This window comes from Rhinopithecus bieti, unplaced genomic scaffold, assembly GCF_001698545.2.
Source record: "Rhinopithecus bieti isolate Rb0 unplaced genomic scaffold, ASM169854v2 scaffold_39705, whole genome shotgun sequence".
NCBI classification, from domain to species: domain Eukaryota; kingdom Metazoa; phylum Chordata; class Mammalia; order Primates; family Cercopithecidae; genus Rhinopithecus; species Rhinopithecus bieti.
In genome coordinates this window covers 647,896-673,668 of record NW_016816813.1, presented here as the reverse complement: position 1 = coordinate 673,668, position 25,773 = coordinate 647,896, and the positions used below count along the sequence as shown (strand labels likewise).

General features: G+C 41.6%; 1 protein-coding gene across 9 annotated transcripts in view; it reads right to left on the bottom strand.

The window, feature by feature from the left end:
- CUNH11orf65 (chromosome unknown C11orf65 homolog) overlaps nt 1–25,773 on the bottom strand; it is a 112,673-nt gene that overhangs the window by 42,669 nt on the left and 44,231 nt on the right. For 5 of the 9 annotated variants that reach the window (XM_017855265.1, XM_017855266.1, XM_017855269.1 and 2 more), the window contains exons 7-8: nt 24,591–24,721; nt 12,570–12,740 (exon numbers count right to left, since the gene is read on the bottom strand). In XM_017855265.1, the coding sequence (XP_017710754.1) occupies nt 12,570–12,740; nt 24,591–24,721 (302 nt within the window). Of the gene's footprint in view, nt 1–1,665; nt 1,839–4,587; nt 4,644–6,681; nt 6,791–12,569; nt 12,741–24,590; nt 24,722–25,773 lie in introns of those variants that run through there. The other 4 variants (XM_017855260.1, XM_017855261.1, XM_017855268.1 and 1 more) reach the window with 4 other exon arrangements.

Sequence of the window (25,773 nt, the reverse complement as noted above, 5' to 3'; positions counted from 1 at the left end):
GGTTACATGTATCCTCCCTGTATCCAGTGAGGGAATGGCTCCCCTGGAGGTCACAGTAAGGATTCCACTGAACCTAAAGCTATGATTGCTGCCTGGTCATGTCTGGCTCCTCATGCTGGTAGATAAATACCTGGTTTCTCTGTCCACTAGCAGGAAAATTCTGAAGTGCACTCTGTATGGTTCCTCAGAGCATTCCTAGCAAACTGAGGCCTGGACACCCACAGCAATAACCCATTCTTAACACAAATGTTTTTTGGTTTTTCTCCCTTCTGTGTGTCACTTTCTCTAATTTCTAATTTCTCTAATTTCTAATTATCTAATTTCTAATTTGTGTTTTCTGCGATTATCTCCTAAACAAACTATCTGTACCAATGTCTTATGGTTTCCTTTGAAAGGAACCACTAAGATTGTTCCTTTTCTCTTTGTGTTGATTTTAAATGTTTTCACAAATTTTGTGATAGTCTTCCTTTTAAGAGATAGAGCTTAATTCCCCTCTCCATAAGTATAGGCTTGACTTGATGCATTTCTAATTAATAAAATAGGGCAGAAGTGATGGTGTGTGGCCTCTGAGTCTAGGTCTTAAAAGGCATTGTGGCTTCCTCCTTGCTCTCTCTCTCAGGTTGCTTGCTCAGCCATGTTATGAGGGCACTCAAGCTATCCTATGGGGAGGTCTATGTATCAAGGAATTGAGGCCTCCTGCCAACAACCGTTCACGTGTGCCGTCTTGTAGGCAGATTCTCCAACCCAGTCAAGCTTTCAGCTGACTGCAGCCCTGGGCAAAATCTTTATTGCAACCTCCTGAGAGACTTCAAGCCAGAGCCACCCAACTAAACCACTCCCAGTTTCCTAACCCTCAGAAACTGAACAAGATAATAACTTTTGGTGCTTTAAGCTGCTGTCTTGGGGTAATTTATTATGCAGTGATAAAAAACTAATTCACTGCTCTAACCTGGAAGAAAGGGAATGGGAATCCAAAGAATTGTATTGCCTGCAGAGTAGTGAAGGCAAATCGTAGGCCCCAAAAAACTGAGATTAGGGGAATGATGTAGAAAGGAAAATGAAAAAAGGAAAGCACAACATTGATGAAAGCAAGTAAAGAGAAAAACGTAAACAAGGAAAGATAAAGCACATTACAAAAGAAAGAAAAGAAATAACTACGACATAAAATAGGCAGTAACTAAGTGTGAGGGAAACAGAATTGCAAAGACAACTATAATGAGTAAGGAGACAGAGAATCAAGAGGAAGAAAGAAAAAAGTTCAGTGAAGAAAAAAATGGAGTAATGAGAGGGATAAAGCGGGAGATGGGGGAAGAAGCAAGGCACACTTGGATATGGGATAAAGGGACCGAAAGCTCTGCCTTCCATGATTGCACTAAATGCCTCCAGTAAACATGCAAAATCATCAGTCTGAAGTTTCTTGCACCTAAATGTAGTCTCTTTACTTAAGTGTAACTGTTAGAATACTACAGTTTCTCAGAACACTAGGAATAATTTCTATATTTGCCATGATCATTGTATTCAGTCCAGTGTTCTATTTCTGCTCAATTTTCCTTACTTAACTGAGCTAGATTCTGTGCCCAGAATATATAAACAAGTTATTCCAGTCAGAATACACTATCCCTTGACTATAACTGATGGATGGAGGGCTCAAATGTCTATAACTCAGAATAGAAATAAAGTACTTTATAGTCCATAAGTAGAATCAGGCGTTAATCTAGTTACATTTGGTTCTTGATAAACATTTTCACAATAAGTATGATCTGGTGTTTCCATTTGCATTTTTGATATATCTCCTCCATAGTCATATATGTTTTTCTGTGCTTGATCAAATCTGAATCCTAAAGAGAAGTGACAAATGATTAGAAAGATACCAGATATAATAAGATGTTCATTCAAAATGCTACTGTGTGCCAATCTGTTCCATATTCCTTTTCATCACTCTTAAAGCAAATATCTTCACCTGAAACCAGAAATGCTCCAAATTTCTGAGTTCATCCCACTTTCACTCTCACATATCACTGTCCATCCCTACAAAAGGCTCTGCAGGACCTGGGTTTTAGGTCTGATCTACTAGTAACTAACTGTGTAATTTGGGACAAATTATTTAACCTAAGTCTTAGTGTTCTCATCCGTAAAATGGGGATAATAACTGCACCTACCTCATCATATTCCTGCAAGAATTAAATGTGACAGTGCATGTAAAGAACTTAGAGCATCTGGCATTTAGTTGGTGCTCTGTAATTAACTATTAGCTAACTTCTTTATTCACAAAGGGAGAGATGCCCTTTTCCTCTCAAGAGCCCATGTTTCTAAATCTGCTCTGGATTTATCTTCTCTTGCTTCTTGAAGAAGTGATACACATTCTCCTCTTCTCCAATGCCAACATCTTCAATGTATCACCTTCACTGACTGCAGTTATGCAAATCTCCACTACTTAAAATAATTTTCACTTGCTCTTGTGCTCCTTTCAACTACCATCCTATATCTTTCCTTCTTATCACAGTAATTTCTTTTAACTCAGTAATTTATATTGTTTCCTTTTTTCTTTTTTTTTTTTTTGAGACAGGGTCTCACTCTGTTGTCTAGGCTGGAGTGCAGTGGCGCAATCACACAGCCTCCACCTCCTGGGCTCAAACGATTCTCCCGCCTCAGCTTCCCAAGTAGCAAGGACTACAGGTGCATGCCACCATGCCCTGCTGACATTTTATTTTTTGTAGAGTGAGAGTCTCTCTGTGTTGCCCAGGCTGGTCTTGAACTCTTTGCCTCAAGCAATCCTCCAAACTTGGCCTCCCAAAGTGCTGGGATTACAGGCATGAGCCACTGTGCTGGGTCTCTGTGCTGATTTAAATATGTAAAAGATCACTATCTATTGTGCAGGAAGGGAATGGAGAGGCATTGGTTTGGAGGCTATTGCAGAAGCCTGTAGAGGGATGAAGGCAACTTGGGCTGAGTGGGTGGCAATGAGATGGAAATAGGTGGATCAGTAAATACTAAGGATAGTTCATATTTATGGAGTATGCATTATGAGATAGGGACTATTCTAAGCTCTGTGCATGATTATCTCATTTTCTCACAACCTATGTGCCAGGTACTACTGTTATTATTTTACTGATGAGGAAACTGAGCTAGTAACTTGCCCAAGATCATATAGCCAGTAAAGAGTGGAGCCAAAAATCAAACCCAGGCACTCTGAATCAAGACTCCACTATCCGTTGGGAAGCCAAGATGGGCAGATCACATGAGTCTAAGAGTTCAAGACCAGCCTGGGCAACATGGCGAAATCCCATCTTGACAAAAATAAAAAAATTAGCTGGGCATGGTGGTGTGTGCCTATGGCCCCAGCTACCCAGGAGGCTGCAGTGGGAGAATCGGTGAGCTTGGGAGGCTGAGGCTGCAGTGAACTGAGATCTGGGCCACTGCACTCCAGCCTGGGCAACAGAGTGAGACTCTGTCTCAAAACAAAAACAAAAACAAACAAACAAACAAAAAACTCCACAATCCTAACCTCTTTATTGCTTCTCCTATCTGCTATTAGGACAGAACTCATACACCATCATTAGGCTTTGGCTATGTTAAAATTATTGGCATTTCTGGGGTCTGATGACACTCTTCTTCAACATGCTGGCTTTCACTTTCAGCATTTCAGTACTGCTAACTACTGGCAGAACAATAGTGGCCTAGAACCTAAAAACTGTTTTCAACATTTTGAGGCATTTATTTTACCGAATGAAGTCTGCTCATGAAAATCATTACTAAAACTATAAGTAACTGTTTTTTTTTTTTTTCACTCTGTTACCCAGGCTGGAGTTTAGTGGTGCAATCTTGGCTCACCACAACCTCCACCTCGCTGTTCAAACAATTCTCTTGCCACAGCCTCTAGAGTATCTGAGATTACAGGCATCTGCCACCATGCCCAGCTAATTTTTGTATTTTTAGTAGAGTCAGGGTTTCACCATGTTGGCCAGGCTGGTCTCGAACTCCTGACCTCAAGTGAGTCATCTGCCTCAGCCTCCCAAAGTGCTGGGATTACAGGTGTGAGCCACTGAGCCTGACCAGTAACTTTTAAAATAGGATTCATATTTTGGCCAGGGGCAGTGGCTCTCGCCTGTAATCCCAGCACTTTGGGAGGCCGAGGCAGTCAGATCACAAGGTCAGGAGATCAAGACTATTCTGGCTAACATGGTGAAACCCCGTCTCTAATAAAAATACAAAAATTAGCTGGGCGTGATGGCGGGCACCTGCAGTCAGGCTGAGGCAGGAGAATGGCACGAACCCGGGAGGCGGAGCTTGCAGTGAGCCGAGATTGCACCACTGCACTCCAGCCTGGGCGACAGAGTGAGACTCCGTCTCAAAAAAAAAAAGGATTCATATTTTTAAAATCATTTTATTCAACCTTAAATAATATAGGACATTACCCTCTATTCCCAAACAGCAATCTTACATACAAAGGTAAAAATGACTTGACAAATGCATCTAAATTTATACATCATGCAGATTACTGAAAGGTTAAATGCCTAGAAATACATGTGTGGAATGCATTTTTTGTTCATGAGAATTTCCTATAAGGTACTGCTAAAAATCACCTACCTTTGAAATTAGCTGAAGAGTTGCTTGTAGCAATTTCCTTCCAGCTGGCAATGTATCTAAGCACATTATATGAGCATTCATTAAATTAAATCGATTCATTACTACATACTTAGACTACGTCTAAAATTCCACTTTCTTTTGAGAAATCTTAATGATGGCATGTTCACTAGCCTCCATGTGTAATTCTCATGACTTTCCCACCTCCTAGTAGCTCACATCCAGCTAAGAACCTTCAGGACAAGGAGTTGAAGGAGGTATAAAAATGGTGCCCACCATCTGCCATACTTAGTGTTCTTTCGCCTCCCTCTAGCATGCCTCCTCATTTTATTCTATGAATTCCTGCAACATCATGTCCTCAGCTGAGTGTTTACTAAGATGTTAGTTAATAACATCTAAATTTAAAGCATGGGCAGAAGACTCTCCTGGAGACAACAACAAAAACTTTCTCCTTGGTTCTGGATTGCCAGATCCACTGTCTCTGATATATGAAGGGAAATTTAAAGTGTCTAGTTTCTGAGCTCATTAGAACAGCAGTGCTGTCTTTTCAGTGTCCAGAACACGTAAGAGATACATTCAGGTAGGGTAAATGCAGCTGTCACCTCAGCTCCTGAACAGAGACTGAAAATAGAGAGAACAGGGTTGCCTGAGAAGAGGTGGAATAGGGAAGGACAAGGTACCACCTTCTGTGAGGATGATGGAAAGCACCAAGAGGCAGGTTGCCTAAGACTTACTTCACTTTAGGCTCCATATCCCACTTTCCTAAGCTGCCTTTACAACTGCACCCACTTTAATCAAAAAATCAGGTCAAGATTTGGTTACAGTAGGTGCTGAAAAGGAGCTAGCACAGAGAGGTGAAGAATTAGAATCGTCATGTAATTGGCCCGGTGTGGTGACTCACGCCTGTAATCCCAGCACTCTGGAAGGCCAAGGTGGGTGGATAACGAGGTAAGGAAATTGAGACCACCCTGGCTAACACGGTAAAACCCCATCTCTACTAAAAATACAAAAAATTAGCCAGGCGTGGTGGTGCACGCCTGTAGTTCAGCTACTCGGGAGGCTGAGGCATGAGAATGGCCTAAAACCTGGGAGGTGGAACTTGCAGTGAGCTGAGATGGCGCCACTGCACTCCAGCCTGGGTGACAGAGCGAGATCTCAAAAAAAGAAAAAAAAAATTGTCATGTAATTCAGAAAACACTGTGATTTTCTTTTCTTTTCCTTTTTTTTTGAGATGGAATCTCGCTCTTGTCCCCGAGGCTGGAATGCGATGGCATGATCTCGGCTCACTGCAACCTCCGCCTCCCAGGTTCAGGCGATTCTCCTGCCTCAGCCTCCCAATAGCTGGGATTACAGGCGCCTGCCACCACGCCCAGCTAATTTTTGTATTTTTAGTAGAGAGGAGGGTTCACCATGTTGGCCAGGCTGGTCTCGAACTCCTGACCTCAGGTGATCTGCCTGCCTTGGCCTCCCAAAGTGACACTGTGATTTTCTAATTATTCATTCCATTTGAATTCTTTTTACTTCTGTCAACCCTGGGATCCTGAAGTTTTTTGCAGTAGGAAGGTATATACTTCCAACAGTATTTAATACTTATTTTTATAGAGACAAGGTCTCACTCTGTCTCCCAGGCTGTAGTGCACTGGTGCCATCATGGGTCACTGCAGTCTTAAACTCATGGGCTCAAGTGATCCTCCTGCTTCAGCCTCCTGAATAGATGGGACCACAGGTGCATGCCACCACACCTGGCTAACTTTTTAATTTTTTGCAGAGATGGGGAGGGGTGGTTTCGGTATTTTGACCAGGCTGGTCTTGAACTCTTGGGCTCAAGTGATCCACCTACCTTGGCCTCTCAAAGTGCTGGGATTATAGACGTGAGCCACTGCACCTGGCCTGTCCAACAGTATTTAATTACAATCAGATGTTGTGTCTGAATTTGGCTCCTTCTCACTACTGCTACCCCTTGGTGCTCTGCGAACTTTCTTCAATGGCCTTAAATAGGATACTGCTGGGTGACTTAAATGAAAGGATGCAGGACAAGAGCAGGTGGTATAAACTCCTTCCACAATCTCTCAGTAGGCAATTCAGTTTGGTTTGACCTTAAATTTTAGCAGACTTTGTTTGAGCTTTCAGTGGTTGCTCAGGAGCACTATAAAGACTCACCCTGCTTGCTTGGATTTATACACAGAAAAGACTTTCATGCCACCACCTTCAAGAAACCAAGATAAAAGACCTTGATCAATAGTGTGCTGAGCCCTGACAGTCTGGGGCACAAACACATACCATAGCTAGGCCCATCACTGTCCCTGCTTTATCCAAGATTAGCACATGACTTTTATTCCATTATTTTAAAAAGAACTTCATGGCCGGGCGCGGTGGCTCACGCCTGTAATCCCAGCACTTTGGGAGGCGGAGGCGGGCGGATCGCGAGGTCAGGAGATCGAGACCATCCTGGCTAACACGGTGAAACCCCGTCTTTACTAAAAATACAAAAACTTAGCCAGGGGGCGGGGCCTGTCAGTCCCAGCTACTCAGGAGCTGAGCAGGAGAAATTAGGCGTGAACCCGGGAGGCGGAGCTTGCGGTGAGCCGAGATCGCCGCCACTGCCACTCAGCCTGTGCCGATAGAGCCCAAGATTCCATCTCAAAAAAAAAAAAAAAAAAAAAGAGAAAAAAAAAAAAAAAGAACTTCACATAAAGACATACCAGCAGTAATTATAAGAAATCTAAGTTGGCCGGGCGCGGGTGGCTCAAGCCTGTAATCCCAGCACTTTGGGAGGCCGAGACGGCGCCAGATCACGAGGCGTCCCAGCGGAAATCGAGACCATCCTGGCTAACAAGGTGAAACCCCGCTCTCTACTAAAAAATACAAAAAACTAGCGTGGGCGAGGTGGTGGGCCCGCCTGCTAGTCCAGCTACTCGGGAGGCCTGAGGCAGGAGAATGGCGCTGTGAACCTGGCGAGGCCGCCGAGCTTGCAGTGAGCCCTGAGATCCGGCCACTGCACTTCCAGCCCGGGCGAAGAGCGAGACTCTGCTCTCAAAAAAAAAAAAAAAAAAAAGAAATCTAAGTTTTACAAAAATCTAAGTTTTACAGACAGAGAAGCAAGTCTGATGATAGCATTACCATGCTGTTTATATCACACAGCTGATCTTTCTCAATAAGAAATTTGTAGAAATTTTTAGAAAATAGTTACACAATCGAGTGTGTGTGGACTCTACAATGAATCCCTTTGTTAAACTACAAATTTAACACTTTAAGAGCTCAGAAAAAGTCCCTAGCCAGAGAGGTCACAAAACTACATATCTTAGAAATCAAAGGAGCAGCTTCAGATATAGATACTATCCACAACAGACATAGGCACAGAGCTCTCACCAACAGAATATCAGGAAATTACTTAGTATTTTCTAGCTGGTGATTGCTTAATAGGTATGTCACAATTCACTTGCTGTTTGAAAAACATGATGATCCTGGAAGAGGAACATCTGAATATCCATTAGGATGAATGCATGAATGCCAGCAAGAGCCACAGTAGCTGTCCTGTGGCATTGTGCATAACTCCGTGATGGTGATGTGAGGACTGTTCTGGTTTCTAAACATCTGCAGTAACATAGCTCTGGATACAGGAATTTGCAACAGTATTCATTAGTGTGTTTGAGTCCACAAGTGAAACTGGCTCTATCCATTCTTCCAAATTATAATAATAATGTTCGGTTAATAGTTGCAGTACACATCTGAAGATGGACGTGGCTTCACCTCAGGAGAGCATCGGTCTGTCATAACACACTAGCACAAAAGCCTTTGGGGAGAAACTGGCTGTTATCACTAAATATCAGTGTTCAAGGCATCTATGCCATTCTAATTGTCCAACTATAGAAAAATGTCCATAGATTTTAAAGGATACTTTCCAAGGAATTAGGGGTTACCAATTCTCTAGAGGGGACAAATGTCAGACTTTTAAATTTTCATCAAACAAGATGTCACCCCAAGCCAGTTACAACTATCTAGAGGTCTACAAAGGTCAAACGGGGAAGTAGACTGTGGAGACCATAAATGCGCTGGAAAGAAGGGGCTTATGCCTAATGTCTGCAGTTAGCTAGGGGAAGGCCTTTGCAAAGTTTAGTCTTACTGAGATAATCAGTGCTTGTGGCCAAGTAGTGCTACTGAAATATACCCAGATAATCACACTTGAAATTTCATCTGAAATGTTTGTTGTTCAAGGCTCAATGTAAAACTTTGCTAAGGTTCACATTGATGGTACAAAATTACAAGTATCCTCAGCTTAGAAAATAAACTGATAGAAGTTACACATAAGTTGGAAACAAGGTATTTGCATTTTTTTAAATGGAAATTTTTAGTTGCTCTTATCATCTGAAAGCTACGTATATCCATCCCACTCCTACATGCTATGAAGAAATCGCTTCAAGTCTTACTGGTTTATTCTGTTTTTTGTTTGTTTTGTTTTTTGTTTTTTGTTTTTGTTTTTGAGATGGAGTCTCGCTCTGAGATCCCCAGGCTGTAGTGCAGTGGCGCGAACTCGGCTCACTGCAAGCTCCGCCTCCTGGGTTCACGCCATTCTCCTGCCTCAGCCTCCTGAGTAGCTGGGACTACAGGCGCTCACCACCTCGCCCGGCTAATTTTTTGTATTTTTAATAGAGACGGGGTTTCACCGTGTTAGCCAGGATAGTCTCGACCTCCTGACCTCATGATCCACCCGCTTCGGCCTCCCAAAGTGCTGGGATTACAGGCGTGTGCCACCACGCCCAGCTGTTTTTCGTTTTTTTTAAAGGGAAGCCATTAAGACTTCACCTACTATCACTTAGCAATGATGACGGGAAAGTCTTATGTGGACCCAGATGCCTATTTTTTCTTTCCTTTGAACTCAGTGGTTTTATTCTTTTTATATTACAGTAATGACAGAATATAGAATATCTGGTATGAATTTTTTGTACTTGTTTGCCGGCCCATAGCTTGAATCAGCCAAGGGAAAGGCAGAACAGGATTTCAAAAGCTCACCTGAGAAAATTCTCTATCCAGTCCTGGGAAACTCATTCAAAATGGACCTCCCCTACCTCTCTTTCCCTTTCTTCCCTCTCTTCTCCACCCAGCAATTTTTACTCTTAGGAAGAAAAGTAAAAGCAAGGCATTCCAGGTCCTTTATTTGGCTGTCATTTCTTGCATCATTATTACCATCTGCAATTTGTTCAGTGTCCCAGAAACTACAGATGTGCTGCTGTAGGGAATCTCAAGACTCGGGTCTGCACAAAATATTGGGGTTATTGAATCATAGCAATTTCTTCTTATTTAAAAATATTTTAAGGCATCTACTATGGATACTTAGTCCTTTATTTTTTATCTTGTCCTTGTTATTTTCTGATCTATCCTTCTCATCAGTATCTTCTTTTTTCTTTTATTCTTGTTTTGATTTTCCTTTGTCCTTTATCATTCTTCCCCCCTTTTCTTCATTTATCTTTCCTTGCATCATTATTCTCTCCTCTGCTTCCTCTGGCTTCTTTTTTTCATGTTCTATTGTTCAATGACCATTACCTTAATTTTCCCTACCCCATTTTCCTATCTCATTTTTACTGATTTCTTCTGTTTTCTAACATTTCTTTATTTACACCATCTCCATTTAAATTTTTCTGCCTCTACATTCATGCGGTATCCACATTCTTTATTGTAGTTGAGTAAATATTGAACATTTTAAGCAGCTTTATTGAGGTATAATTCATATACCATACAATTCCCCCATTTAAAGTATAATATCCAGTGGCTTTTAGTATAATATTTGCAGAGTTGTGCATCCACCACCACAATGAATTTTCTTTTCTTGTCTTTTCTTTCTTTTCTTTTTCTTTTCTTTTTTTTTTTTTTTTGAGATGGAGTTTTGCTCTTGTTGCCTAGGCTGGAGGGCAATGGCGCGATCTCAGCTCACTGCCACCTCCGCCTCCCAGGTTCAAGTGATTCTCCTGCCTCAGCCTCCCGAGTAGCTGGGATTACAGGCGCCCACCACCACGCCTAACTAATTTTTGTATTTTTAGTAGAGACAGCATTTCACCATGTTGGTCAGGCTGGTCTTGAACTCCTGACCTCAAATGATCCACCCGCCTCAGCCTCCCAAAGTGCTGGGATTACAGGTGTGAACTACCACGCCTGGCCCACAGTGAATTTTCAATCATTTTCATTGCCTCAAAAAGAAACCCTGCACCCCATAGCCACCACCTCCCCTTCCCCCTAGTTAATTCTCCAGCCCCAGGAAACCACTAATCTACTTTCTGTCTCTACAGATTTGCCTGTTCTGGACATTTCATATAAATAAAATAACACGTGATCCTTTGTGATTGGCTTTTTTTTTTAATTTTTTTTTTTTTTTTGAGACAGAGTCTCGCTCTGCTGCCCAGGCTGGAGTGCAGTGGCCGGATCTCAGCTCACTGCAAGCTCCGCCTCCCAGGTTTATGCCATTCTCCTGCCTCAGCCTCCCGAGTAGCTGGGACCACAGGCGCCCGCCACCTCGCCCGGCTAGTTTTTTGTATTTTTTAGTAGAGACGGGGTTTCACCATGTTAGCCAGGATGGTCTCAATCTCCTGACCTCCTGATCCACCCGTCTCGGCCTCCCAAAGTGCTGGGATTACAGGCTTGAGCCACCGCGCCCAGCCTATGATTAGCTTCTTTTACTTAGCAGATTCATCAATGTTATGGTGGATATCAGAACTTAATTTCTTTTTTCTGTTATTAATAGAGGTGCGGTCTCACTGTGTTTCCCAGGCTGGTCTCGAACTCCTGGGTTCAATCAATCCTCCCATCTCAGCCTCCAAAAGTGCTGGGATTACAGGCGTGAGCCATTACATTTGGCCTTTTTTTTTTTTTTGACAGGGTCTCGCTCTGTCACCCAGACTAGAGTGCAGTGTTGTGATCATGACTCACTGCAGCATCTATCTCCTGGCTCAAGAGATCCTCCCACCTCAGCCTCCTGAGTAGTTGGGACTACAGTTGTGCACCACCAGGCCTGGATAATTATTTATTTTTTGTAGAGATGGAGTCTTGCTATGTTGCCCAGGCTAGTCTCAAACTCTGGGCTCAAGCAATCTGCCCACCATAGTCTCCTAAAGTGCTGGGATTACAGGCATGAGCCACCACGCCCAGCCCACTTATTTTTATTGTGGAACAATTTTCTATTGTGTAGATCTACCATATTTCATTTAGCCATTCATCAGGTGATGGACATTTGGAGTATTTCTGCTTTTTGCTATTTATGACTAATGCTGCTATGAACATTCATGCACAGGTTTTTGTGTGGACATGTATTTCCCCTTCTCTTGGGTATATATCTAGGAGTGGAGCTGCTGGATCACATGGCAGGTCTGTGTTTAACCATTTGAGGAACTGCCAGATTGTTTTCCAAAGTGGCTGCACCATTGCACACTCCCACTAACAGTGTATAAGAGTTCCAATTTCCCCACATTCTTGCAAACACTTTTATTATCTGTCTTTTAATTATAGCTCTCCTAGTAGGTATGAAGTGGTATCTCATTATGGTTTTGATTGCATTTCCTTAATGGGGCTACATTAAATATTTCCACCACAAAAGAAATTTTTAAAATGTTTTCCAAGGGCCACAGTACATCGCTGAAAAATTATAACGTTTTACTGTCTCATACAGAAAGGTTAGGGAATATAGATGAAAGAAAACCTTTGTATTATTAATTTCATGCTCTTAGCCTTTTTTCTAAATCCCAAAGTAAGAAGCAAAGCAGACTAAGGCACAAGAATAAAGTTTAGGAATAAAGAGCCCTAAGTCTAATTTTTTGTTTACTATTTTTGTATCAGTCATTTTTTACCCCTCCTTTTTTCTTCTGTTCTTTCTAGACAAATTATACTCAGGATTTTTTTCTTTGAAGATTATCTGCAGCCCCAAGATTCAACACGGAAATAGGAAATGTTAGAAAAAAATATGATAACTGCCCTTGTTCCCCAAGAATACATGTACTTACTCATCAAAGTTCAGTGTGTTTGTCCAGTTCAGCACTTCATCCACTTCCCATTCCATCACAGAATCTATGCCACCATCTTCAAAAGCTCTAATCAGCCCCTTTGTTGCAGTGTGAATTAGTCCTAGAGTTTCACGATGTGTTGACTTAGCCTCCAGACTTCCTGAGTAGTACCTACATAGAGGAAAGGGAAAGAGACTTAAATCTTCTGAAATAGGAGATAACAAGTAGATACAAGCGATATATATTGTTGTTATTTACATATTAAAACTATTTGCATATTGAATAAAGTTTTCCTCCTATATAACTCAGATGCATCTAAACCAAGATCTATGTGATGGGATCTTTTGGGGGAAAAAACAACTTAATCAACCACACTAACTTCAAATCACCCCTCAATAAGTTGCATTTTTATGATATATGGAAAAACTAAGTTATTAAGTTGTTGAATATTAGAATTATAGAGTGGAAAGGGTCTTAGAAACTAAATAACTAACCTACTCAGTTTATAGGTAAGGAAATAAATCTTAGAGGAGTTAAGTAAATTTTACAAAATCAAGGGGCTAATAGCAGATAAAAAAGGAAGGAAAGTGAAAAAAGGAAAGAGAGGAAGAGGTAAAGGGAAGACATACACTATTTTATTTGTGCCAGGTACTTTTCATACATTCTTATTTAATTCTCTTTAAAAAGACACAGCCAGGCCCGGCGCAGTGGCTCACACCTATAATCCCAGAACTTTGGGAGGCCAAGGCAGGTGGACACGAAGTCAGGAGTTCGAGACCAGCCTGGCCAACATGGCAAAACCCCGTCTCTACCAAAAATACAAAAATTAGCCGGGTGTGGTGGCTGGCCCCTGTAATCCCAGCTACTCAGGAGGCTGAGGCAGGAGAATCGCTTGAACCTCGGAGGCAGAGGTTGCAGTGAGCTGAGATCGTGCCACTGCACTCCACCCTGGGCGACAAGACCAAGACTCAGTCTCAAAAAAAAAAAAAAAAAAAGAAAGAAGAAAAGACAGCCATTTGTGGCAGCTATTTTTAGACCTCTTTTAGAGATAAAGAAACTGAGACCTGAAGAAGTTAAAATATTGTTCAAGGCCGGGCACAGTGGCTCAAGCCTGTAATTCCAACATTTTGGGAGACTGAGGCAGGAGGATCATTTGAGGCCAGGAGGTTGAGACCAGCCTGGGCTACAGAGAGACCCTCATCTTGATTAATAATTTTAAAAATGTGTAAAGAAATGTTCAAGATCATGTAGCAGTAAATACTTATGAGAGCCAGTATTCAGACCCTTAGTCTTAAGTTCAGCCTCCTTCTGCAGCACTGCCTGTCTTAATCTGAACACATAAAATAATGTATTCACTGATAATGAGCTGAGTAACTAGACAGAAGTTAGTAGTCCTTACCGAGATCAACAAAACATTTTTTTGGTGTTTAAGATCTACATTGGTAGCCATTTTAAAGGGTCACCTATTATGAAGTTTATTTGTTTATTAATTAAACACTCATTGATTAGGAAACAGCATAGTGGTGATATGGAGTAAGACTCTGGTATCAAATTATCTGGATGTGAATCTTGGTTCTGTGTTATATAATCTTTGCTAAATAACCTAGCCTTGGCCGGGCGCGGTGGCTCAAGCCTGTAATCCCAGCACTTTGGGAGACAGGCGGATCACGAGGTCAGGAGATCGAGACCATCCTGGCTAACACGGTGAAACCCCATCTTTACTAAAAAATACAAAAAAACTAGCCGGGCGAGGTGGCGGGCGCCTGTAGTCCCAGCTACTCCGGAGGATGAGGCAGGAGAATGGCGTAAACCCGGGAGGTGGAGCTTGCAGTGAGCTGAGATCCGGCCATTGCACTCCAGCCTGAGCGACAGAGCGAGACTCTGTCTCAAATAATAATAATAATAATAATAATAATAATAACAATAACAACAACAACAACCTAGCCTTTCTGGGCCTCACTGACCACTTCCTTAAAATGGTAATCAGGACCAGGTGTGGTGGCTCAGGCCTATAATCCCAGCACTTTGGGAGGGTAAGGCGGAAGGATCACTTGAAGCCAGAAGTTTAAGAACATCCTGGACAACATAGTGAGACCCCATCTCTACAAACAAGAAAAAAATTAGCCAGGCACAGTGGCACATGCCTGTAGTCCCAGCTACCAGTGAGGCTTAGGTGGGAGAATTGTTTGAGCCCCGAAGTTCAAGGCTGCAGTCAACTATGATTGCACTACTGCACTCCAGCTGGGTAACAGAGCGAGACCTTATCTCTTAAAAAAAAAAAAAAAAAAAAAAACAAACAAACAAAAAAGTAATCATAACACTACTTCCTCCTAGCATTCTTGAGAGGTTTAGGAGTGTAAATCCGTGTGGGATGGGCACGGATGGTGGCTTATGGCCGCAATCCCAGCACTTTAGGAGACCAAAGCAGGACACTCCCTTGAGCCCAGGAGTTCAAGACCAGCCTGGGCAAAATAGGGACAACCTGTCTCTACAATTTTTTTTTTTTTGTTTTTTGAGATGGAGTCTCACTCTGTCACCAGGCTGGAGTGCAGTGATGTGATCTCAGCTCACTGCAACCTCTGCCTCCTGGGTTCAAGCAATTCTCCTGCCTCAAGCTCCCAAGTAGCTGGGACTACAGGTGTGTGCCACCACACCCAGCTAATTTTTGTATTTTTAGTAGAGACAGGGTTTCACCATATTGGCCAGGCTGGTCTCGAACTCCTGACCTTGTGATCTGCCCACCTCAGCCTCCCAAAGTGCTGTGATTACAGGTATGAGTCACTGAGCCCAGCCCCCCCAAATTTTTTAAAATAATAAAAAAAAAGAAGTGTGAATCTATGTAAAGCATTTAGAACAATGACTGGTACACAGTAAACTGTGTACCATAGGCTGACACTGTATTGGGTGGTAGGGCTATTAACAGTGAGAAGATACATCCTTGCCCTGATAAAATTTCGACTTCATCAGATTTTAAATGGATAATGATCCATGACAGCAAATGCTCTGTTGCTCAGGCTGGAGTGCAGTGGCGAGATCTCGGCTCACTGTAACTTGTGCCTCCTGGGTTCAAGCAGTTCTCCTGCCTCAGCCTTCCAAGTAGCTGGGATCACAGGAGCGCACCACCATGCCTGGCTAATTTTTTTATTTTTCGTAGAGACGGGGCTTTACCATGTTAGCCAGGCTGGTCTCAAACTCCTGACCTCCAGTGATCTGCCCGCCTCTGCCTCCCAAAAGTGCTAGGATTACAGGCGTGAGCCACTGTGCCTGGCCTCTTATTTTTCTTTTTTCAACAGTGATATATAACAATTCAGATATCTTTTTTCTCTTATTAGGGAAGAATAAAATGCACTCTGTTTTCAAGAGAGTCATAGTAATTGTTCAAATAATTTAATTCTCAGATTTTGAACGCTTTTAAAATTAGTTACTATTATAATTAAATGGTATATTGATAAAATAACAGGTTTGCAAGCAGCAACAGTGTTTCAAATATAGTGATCAGAAATAAAAGATCACTTTATAAACATAATTTGTTTTATAAACAAACTAGTGATTTTTTAAAAAGACACAAAATTGGCTGGGGTGGTGGCTCATGCCTGTAATCCCAGAACTTTGAGAGCCCAAGGTGGGCAGACCACTTGAGGTCAGGAGTTTGAGGTTGGCCTGGCCAGCATGGTGAAACCCAGGCTCTACTAAAACTACAAAAGTTAGCTGGGTGTGGTGGCATGTAGCTGTAGTCCCAGGTCCTCAGGAGGCTGAGGCAGGAGAATGCTTGAACCCGGGGGTGGAAGTTGCAGTGAGATGATATGGTACCAATGTACTCCAGCCTAGGCAACAGAGCAAGACAATTTCTGGAAAAAAAAAAAAAAAAAAAGACATAAACTTTGTCTTCATGGATAATTTTGCAATATATTTTTAGTTGTATTTACTTTAACACGATCTTATATTCTTTCTAAACTAGGAAATTTAGAAGGAAAAAACATTATAAGAAATGTTTGTCTAAATGTCATGACAGAGAGAGAAGTTAAAACAACAAAGACCTAGGAAGAATCAAAGCTTAAGTTGCAAAGGAGGTTGAGGAAAGCTAAGATCTATAGGACACAGGAAGGGACAAGATTTAAAAGCCAGAATTCTTTTAGTAAGATAGGGGGGAAAAAATCAAAATTTTGTTGATTTTGTTCATTACTGATTCTCAGCAACAGTCAGAATGAAGAGTGTTTAAATGCCATAAATGAACAAAGCACACAAAGTAAAATTTCTCGTTCACTCCCTGCAACTCTATGAAAAGGAAATGGAACATCCTGTCAAAAAAATCATTCATTCATTTATTTATTCTATAAGCAACATATATTCATTAAACATGAACTATGTCTGAGATCCTGTGCTAATAAATGGAACAGAGTCTCTGCTCTGTAGGGACTCAAAGTCTAGTGAAGGTGGCAGACAAATACACAGTTAATTGCAAAAGTGTGACCAATGAGTATATAAAAGATCCACGGGGCACATCAAAAGGAAGTACCTAATTGTGTCTAGGTGGGTAAGGGAAGGTTTCAGAAGGAGATACTTGGGCCAAGTATCAAAAGATGAAGATGTCATTGTCATGCAGCTGAGCACTCTAGGGAGAGGAAATATTATGGGGGGTGTAGGTAATGGGGAGCCCTCAACATGTTTTAAGTAAGGAAATTATTTCTTAGAAACATAAGTTCAGTGTTTATACAGAGAAGACGAAGAGACTAGAGACTAGGAAACTAATCAGAAGTTAGATGAAAAATGAGATGTTACAGTGGAGAATGAAAGAAAAGATCAGATTTGGGAGATACTTTGTAAGTGGAATTAATAGGACTTGATGACAGATTACATGTAGGCACTAATAAGAGTGAGAAATCTAGGGTAAGCCCTCTGTTTCTGGCTTGGATGACTGGCTAAATGGTGGTGTCATAAGCTGAGACCAGAAGGAATACTGAGAATAAGCAACTTTTATGATGGGGAAGATTAGAAATTCAGTTTTGGAACTGTTGAGTTTGATACAGAAATGCCCATATAATTAGAAATGCCCATATAATTAGAAATACAGAGCTCAGTTACAGATGTGGATTGTGTTGAGGTAAACAAACACAGGAAAGAAGTAAAATGCATATTATTTTTCATGTGCATTGTAGAATAATAATAATATGAATTTTACTTCTTTCCTGTGTTTATTGACCCAGATGCTGTCTCGCAGCTGGTACTGTAATGGCACTTCAACAAGTCATACCACCACTCTGTCAAAGCCAGCTGTTTCTAGGTGATGGCACATATGGTAGGGGAATTTTGTTGCTCTCAGCCCATAACCACACTTCCTTTGCTGTTAATGGGTCCCCATTAGAGGCAATGTTGTATGAATAAAATAATGACGGATAATGCATTATGTTATGAGAGGTATTATTGCCAGAAGTAATGCAGGCAGAGAAATAAAATTAATATCCAGAATATTTGTCTATCATTGTGAGGACAAATGGATGCCTCCTCTATTATGGGAATGGTCTAATATAATCATCCTGCCACCAACTAGCCAGCATATCTCATTACTGGGAGCAAAGCAATAGCCTTTGATATATAATCAGCAGCGACTGTAGCCAGAACAGCTTTGGTGAGGGAAAGACCATGTTGTTGAGTCTATATAAAGCCTCCATCCCTGTAATCTTGGTCACTTTGGACAAGACTCCACGGTGCAACCACTGAGGTGCCAGGGGGAAAAGCTGTCATTTACAGGATGGATCATCTTGTCCATCTGATACTGAGAGCTGTCTGCCTCATATAACCCCTTTGGAGAGCATTCACATGGGACAGAAATATACTTTGTATCCATTCTGAGCATACCTCTACCCTGACCTATACTCACCAATTTTCCAATTTTATTCTTTGCAAATGTTGATCAGCTGGGAAACTATAAATGTTGGTCAGCACAGTCAACGAGATGCCTACCTCAGGCTGTTTCCCCTTCAAATGAAGTGGAAAACCAAACATACCACCTGAAGTTGTGCTCACTGGAAAGATATCTTTTGATCATTTTCTGGGCCAGCTGAGGAACTGAAATCAGTAACTGTCCATTTTTAGATGGTGCAGCATCCTGTACAGATCCAACTTATTTTCTCCAACATATTCCTCCCTGTTAACTTGTCATAGGGACTCCTGTGAAGCCAAAGGTATGGAGACGATGTGGAGACGATGTGGAGGTAATGCAGCTTAAGTAGTGGTTGCAGGAATCTGAGCCACCTGCACATGCAGCTTACTTGGGCCTTCTGGACCTTCTCAGACTCATTCCCATATAGACCGCATTATTTTATATTGAAACAATGCTAGATACTCTCAATTTTATTGTTTAATTGATTAGATAAATCCCAGGTCAGTTCATGATCCTAGCACTTGGTACCCTATTATTAAGCATCCAGTCTCTACCAGGACCCAGCTGCAAATCTGGAACAGATTTTCAAATGGAATATAGCTTCTGGCAGAGGAAGGAATTCATTACCTTCTTCCTAAACCCTAGAGGTCTGTGCTATGATTCTCCCATTAGGTCTCTTTAGAGACTCTACAGTTTTTCACTACCAAGGACATTTTTAATGCTGTTGGGACTGCTGGGCCATAAAGCTCAAGTTGTAGGGCAGCTTGACCACATTGTGGACCTGCTACACACCTCTTTCTTGCTCCATGTCCCACTGGAGCCAGTCTGCTTTATTAGATCACCTAGTAAAGAGGGTGGAGCAGCATCCCCAAAATATGTCATACGTTAGCTCTCAAATCGAGAGAGGGCCTCTAAGCGTTGTGCTTCTTCAAGATGGACAGTATAAGGTACAGTAACTTATCTCTCATTTTTGAAAGGATATCTCAAATGTCTTTAAGCGCTTCAATTATATGCCAGATCCTTAACTTTTTGCAAAGTTTATCTGCCTCCTTTTAGTATGCATTTGTCCTACTAAGCCACCAAGGAGCTGTTATTTTCTGCTCACCACATCCAATCAAGGTAAGGTCATCAATGTAATGGACAGGCATAATGTTCTATGGAAACAGATGTACAAGCCCCTGGGGACAAGAGCAGGAAAGCTGATATATTTTTGGGAGCAAGATGTAAAAACACACTCTGTTCTTTCCATGAAAATGCAGACTACTTCTCCTATTGCTTAGTGATCATGATGGGAAAGAACACATTTGCCAGGTCAGCTGCAGCACACCAGGTACCTGGCGCTGTGTTGATTTGCTCTGTTGAAGAAGCCACATCTGGAAGCCTCGCTGCAATTGTGTCATCATCACCTGACCTCTACCACTTCAAAGTTCCATTAGTCCCAATGAACTAAAGGGACCAGTTCCATCATAGCTTTCCCCACTGTCATCTCCAGCCTTGTAAAGGACAGCCACCACAGAGTTCATCAAGAAATATGCTGCTCCTGGGCCAGACATGGTGGCTCACGCCTGTAATTCCAGCACTTTGGGAGGCCGAGGCAGGCAGATCACAAGGTCAGGAGTTCGAGACCAGCCTGGCCAATATGGTGAAACCCTGTCTCTACTAAAAATACAAAAAAATTAGCCAGGCATGGTGGTGCATGCCTGTTATCCCAGCTTCTCGGGAGGCTGAGGCAGGAGAATTGCTTGAACCCGGGAGGCAGAGGTTGCAGTGAGCTGAGATTGCGCCACTGCACTCCAGCCTGGGTGACAGAGTTAGACTCCGTCTCAAAGGAAAAAAAAAAGAGAGAGAGAGAGAAAGAAACATGCTGCTCCCTTCACCAAGCTATTACTTCATAGCTTGATGAAAAAGGTATCTCCTGGGACTTCCTGGGGTGATGGCTAGATGGTGGTTTAGTAGATTGCACATAACAGAAACAAACACACAATTCCCTGAACTTTTAGAAATCCCTTTTCTAATGGAACAGGAATTTAAAAAAATTAAAGAATGTGTAAATAGAAACTCAGTTGTACATAAGAAAACCCAATTCCCTCTGAGAAGGAGAAAGAGTTGGAGTGCTTTAAAAATTAACTGCCTGTTTTTCTGTGGCTAGTGAGCCTTATCTCTCCTCCTTCCCAGGCATTGTAAAGACCCTGTTTCTCTAGCTGTGCAGCTGCAAGGTCACTAGACAAATAAACTCAAGTCATAAAACATATTTTCCTTGAAAAGTAAGAAATGATGTAATGCATGTCTCAATTAATTGAATTAACTATGGTTTCTCGCTTCTGTAACATGCTTCCCCCTGCACAGATCTCCCCCAACCCCATGAAGTGTTTAAAAGGTAGCTTAACTCTCTGTTCAGGGCTCAGTCCTTTGGATGTTAATCCGACCGGGCCGGTACACCTAAAATAATAAATATCCTCCTCAACCCCATTGGTCTCTCTGATTCCTTATCAATCCTGCTATACTACAGTATACCAGAGAAGTTCCAGCATTTTGCAAAGGTTGAGCTTTGGTTGGCTCTACCTAAATCAGGCTTTGATTAGCTAACTTAACAGACAATTAACATAATTTCTGGCCAAAACATTAAATCCACAATCCCAGATGAGTATGGCCATATCAGTAAATTTGGCTCAGCCAACTCTTGATCTAACAACCTTAGAATCCACCCCCACACAATGCTTCTGAGACTCCTGGCAATATAGATTAGTAATTTCTTGTAACTCTTCTGGTTTATAAACGATCTCCTCTTGGAGTGGATCCTGTACCTTTGTCTGGGCTGTCCTGAAATACAAATCTCCTTGTGAGCTAAAGGCAATGAGAAATAGTGGAGGGGGAATCCTGAGGAGAATCAGCGTAAGTGTGTGTGGCAACTGTGCCAGTGCAGTCACTGAAAGGCTTTTATGCAGAAAAGGGCTGCGCTGCTTCCCTCAAAAGGGAGAGCAAGGGTTCCCTACACCAACAAGGCACTTTGGAAGTTCAAGATTCTTAGCTTTGTGTATGTTTGCCCAAATGTCCTAATCCCAGGGCTCAGGGTTCTACTTCTTCCCCCCTTATCTTAGTGCAAAAGACCTGGCAGGGTTAAGCATTTGGTAGTACTGTAGGCATTGTAAGTAACCCTGTGACCCTTGCAATGAAACCCAGGGTTGCCCTCAACCCATGCTGTGGATATGAGATAAAGGACCACTTCAGAGCTGCCAGGGAGGTCTTCTGATTTTCTGCACAGGTTTTAAAATTTTTTTTATTTTACTATTTTATTGAGGTATGGTTGATGTACAATAAACTACACATATTTAAATTGTACAATGTACAGTTTTGACATGTCCATATACCTGTAAATCCATCACTACCATAAAAAATGAACCTATCCATCACCCTCCAAAGTTTCCTTGTACTCCTTTGGAATCCCTCTCTCTTTCCTCTTTTCTATCTCCAGACAACTACTGATCTGCTTTGTGTCGCTACAGATTTATGTCTTCTAGAACTGTATGTATATGGAATCATAGAGTATGTACTCTTTTTTGACAGATTTATTTCATTCATTATTATTTTGAGGTTTGTCCATGTCGTTCTGTGTATCAGTAGTTCATTCTGTTGTACTGCTGAGTAGTATTCCTTTGTGCAGATATCCTATCACTTATTTATCCATTCACCTGCTGATGCACATTTGTGCTGTTTCTGGTTTTTCGCTATTACAATGACAAACCAGCTATGAGCATTCGCATTCAATCTTTCTGTGGACATGTTTTTATTTCAATTGGGTAAATATGTAGGGGTGGAATGACTAGGTAGAATAGTTGGTGTGTTTACTTGTTTAAAAAAAAACCTGCCCAACTGTTTTCTGAAGTACACACACTGATTGGCATTTGCTCCATATCCTTGCCAACAATTGGCATGACAGACTATTTCAGTCATTCTAGTGGGTGTGTAGTGGTATCTCATTATCGTTTTAGTTAGCACTTCTCTAATGATTAATGATAGTCACTGGTTGAGTTATGCTAATTTGCTATGTATATATCTTCACTGATGGAGTGTTTATTCAAATTTTTTGCCCACTTTAAAATGTGACTGTTTGAGAGATTTTTTTTTTTTTTTACGTATTCTTGATTCAAGACCTTTGTCAGATATATATTTTGCAAATGTTTTATCCCTGTCTATGGCTTGTATTTTATTTTGTAACACGTCAAAGAACAAAAGCTTTTAATTTTGATGAAGTAGAATTTAAAATTGTTTCTTTCATAGTTCCTAGCTTCTGTGGCCTCTTTAAAAAATCTTGGTCAGAACAAAAGACACTAAGATTTTCTCCATCAATTACTTTTAGATGCTTTGTGGTTTTTGTTCTTATATTTAGATCTATGATCTCTTTTCAGTTAATTTTACACATACTGTAAGATAACACTCAAGTTTCATTTTTCTGCATTTGAATATTCAATTTGTTGAAAAGACCATTTTTTCCCAATTAAGTTCCCTTGGCACCTCTGTTGAAAATTAATTAACAATATACATGGAGGCTTATTTATTTATTTATTTTGAGACAGAGTCTCACTCTGTCGTCCAGGCTGGATAGTGCAAGGATAGCAGTGGCTGCAGGGAAAGGCTGACTGATTCCAAGGAATGAGTCATCTTGCTCACCTATTATTAAGATTCTCCTCTGCTGAGATTGTTCTTTGGTGAGCATTCACATAGGACACAAGCATCTTCTCACTTGGTGCCCATTTGGAGAAGTCTGCACATACCTCTTCCCCAGACCACTTGTCACCAATTTTCTAACCCATGTTCTTTCCAAATCCCTGACCATCCAGGCAAACCATCAGTCACCATCCATCTATAGATCTGTACTTCTGGCCATCTTTTCTTCCAGGCACAATATACAACCAGGTATGCTACTTGAGGTTCTATCCCGGTGGAAGGATTTCCCTTCTCCTCTGTACTGCAAGTGAAGCTGTAATGTATATGGAACTTCCTGTGAGTCTCACCTTTTACTTGACCCCCTTAGGCCTGTTAGGACTTGAGTTTGACCAACAGAATGCAGAATAAATGTTGCTGTGACTTCCAAGATAAGGCCTGAAAAAGCCTTGTAACTTCCACTTTCTGTCTTTGATACTTTTGTTTGTTTGTTTTGAGAGGGAGTCTCGCTCTGTCGCCCAGGCTGGAGTGCAATGGCTTGATCTCCGCTCACTGAAAGCTCCGCCTCCCGGGCTCATGCCATTCTCCTGCCTCAGCCTCCCGAGTAGCTGGGACTACAGGCGCCTGCCACTACTCCCGGCTAATTTTTTTTTTCTTTTAACTAGAGATGGGGTTTCACCGTGTTAGCCAGGATGGTCTCAATCTCCCGACCTCGTGATCCGCCCACCTCGGCCTCCCAAAGTGCTGGGATTACAGACGTGAGCCACCATGCCCAGCCACATGGGGGTTTATTTCACAATTCCATATTCTGTTCCATTGACCTATATGTCTGTCTATATGCCAGTACTACAATATCATGATTACAGTAGCTTTGTAAGTCTTGAAATCAGGCGGTACAGTTCTCCAATGTTGGGATTCGATCAGGCTGCTGGGAAAAATATTAGTTATCATGGCCACAAAACCTTTTTGGAAGGCCTAAGGGTTTTCACATGACTTCGGTAATAGACCCCACCGAAGGCGGCCTGGTCCCACTACCTTTAGTTAAAAAGTTTAAAGTAGTAAACAACGGGATATGGGGAAGTGTAATCTAGTTAGCTTGTTTACTCATGTGGTCTTAAGACAAGCCTTTGATGTGTGCTTTTTACTGGGGAAGTCCACAATGTCAGTTACCCTCTAATGGCGTTGACTCAAGCTTTTGTTAACTAATCTTAATGAATAAATATGAGTCTCCCTAGCTGACTGGGGCCAGCCACAGTGACAAGCCTCTCTTGGTGTGTAGGCGGTCGGACACTCAGCAGGATGGGCAAAACAGAATATCTGTGTGTCAGTGTGCATTTTATTCATTCGTCGTTTGGGTCAGGGTCTGCGGGCAGACCCCTTGCAGCTAATGCCCTCTTGTGAGGAGCAATACCTCATTTCAAATTTGTTTTTTTCCCCAAATACTACATATTTCCTTAGTAAGTATTTCATCAACTTACATTTGCCTCATCCACTCTATTTTTCTAAGTTTTCTTTTCTTTTCCAAGTCTTGCCTTCTCTTCAGTTTAGAGAAATGGAATTCACTTTCCTTTTTGTCTTCTACCACTATACTGTCAGTAGATAGCCAAAACTATTGAGAAACAAAAACGAATATACAAAATGTTGAAATATTGATTGCGAGGTTATCTGGCAATAGAAAAGAACTTCTGTGTGTTCAGTAGGAATATGCCAAGATAGAAACAGAGGAGAGGATAGATACTTTCAAGGTATTTCTAATTAAGTTACGGGTGAATAGTACACTCAGCCTTCAGAAGCACATGCTACAGATAGACCAACAAAGTACTAGTGTACTGAGGTACTTAATAAGTATTTGTTGAATGGATAAACAGATATATTCTAAGAATGTCTCATCTTCTCATATGAATAGACCTGACCTACTCTTAGTGCTGATGGCTTTTGATGACTCTAATTCTCAAGGAGTACAGCCACCCTTCAGGAATGCAGAAGTCCCTGTACCATGTCCTAAGACTTTGTGGTTTCCCCGTTATGATACTTTTTCCTAACTGGTTGTCTATATTCACTCTCCAGCTCATTCCCCCTGCTCTATCACACACACCCTAAATAATAAGGAGAGTTTGTTAATCCTTCCAAACACTATATATTTGCCCTTATTAAACCACTTAACATATTTACTACACTGTACTGAAATATCCTGTTTACTTGACTGTCTCCCTAATTGAAAGGCAACCTACTTAAGTCTATCCCCTGCATCCAGAACAATGTCTGGTATATGGTTGATATGCAATAGTTTATTAAACAAATGAATGAATTCATACCTTGATCATTTTTACTTTTCATACTTGGTATATTCTTTTGTTTGTTTTTGTTGTTGTTGTTGTTGTTTTTGAGACAGAGTCTCACTCTGTTGCCCAGGCTGGAGTGCAGTGGTGCCATCTCAGCTCAAAGTGCTGGGATTACAGGCATGAGCCACAGTGCCTGGTCATACTTAGTGTTAATATATTCAACATACCACATTCTACAATCCGCATACTGAGTATATAATCTGCTGAGTACCAGAGAGTATCTAAAGATGGCCTAGATTCAAAGTGGATAATTAGGCCGGGCGCGGTGGCTCAAGCCTGTAATCCCAGCACTTTGGGAGGCCGAGGCGGGCGGATCACG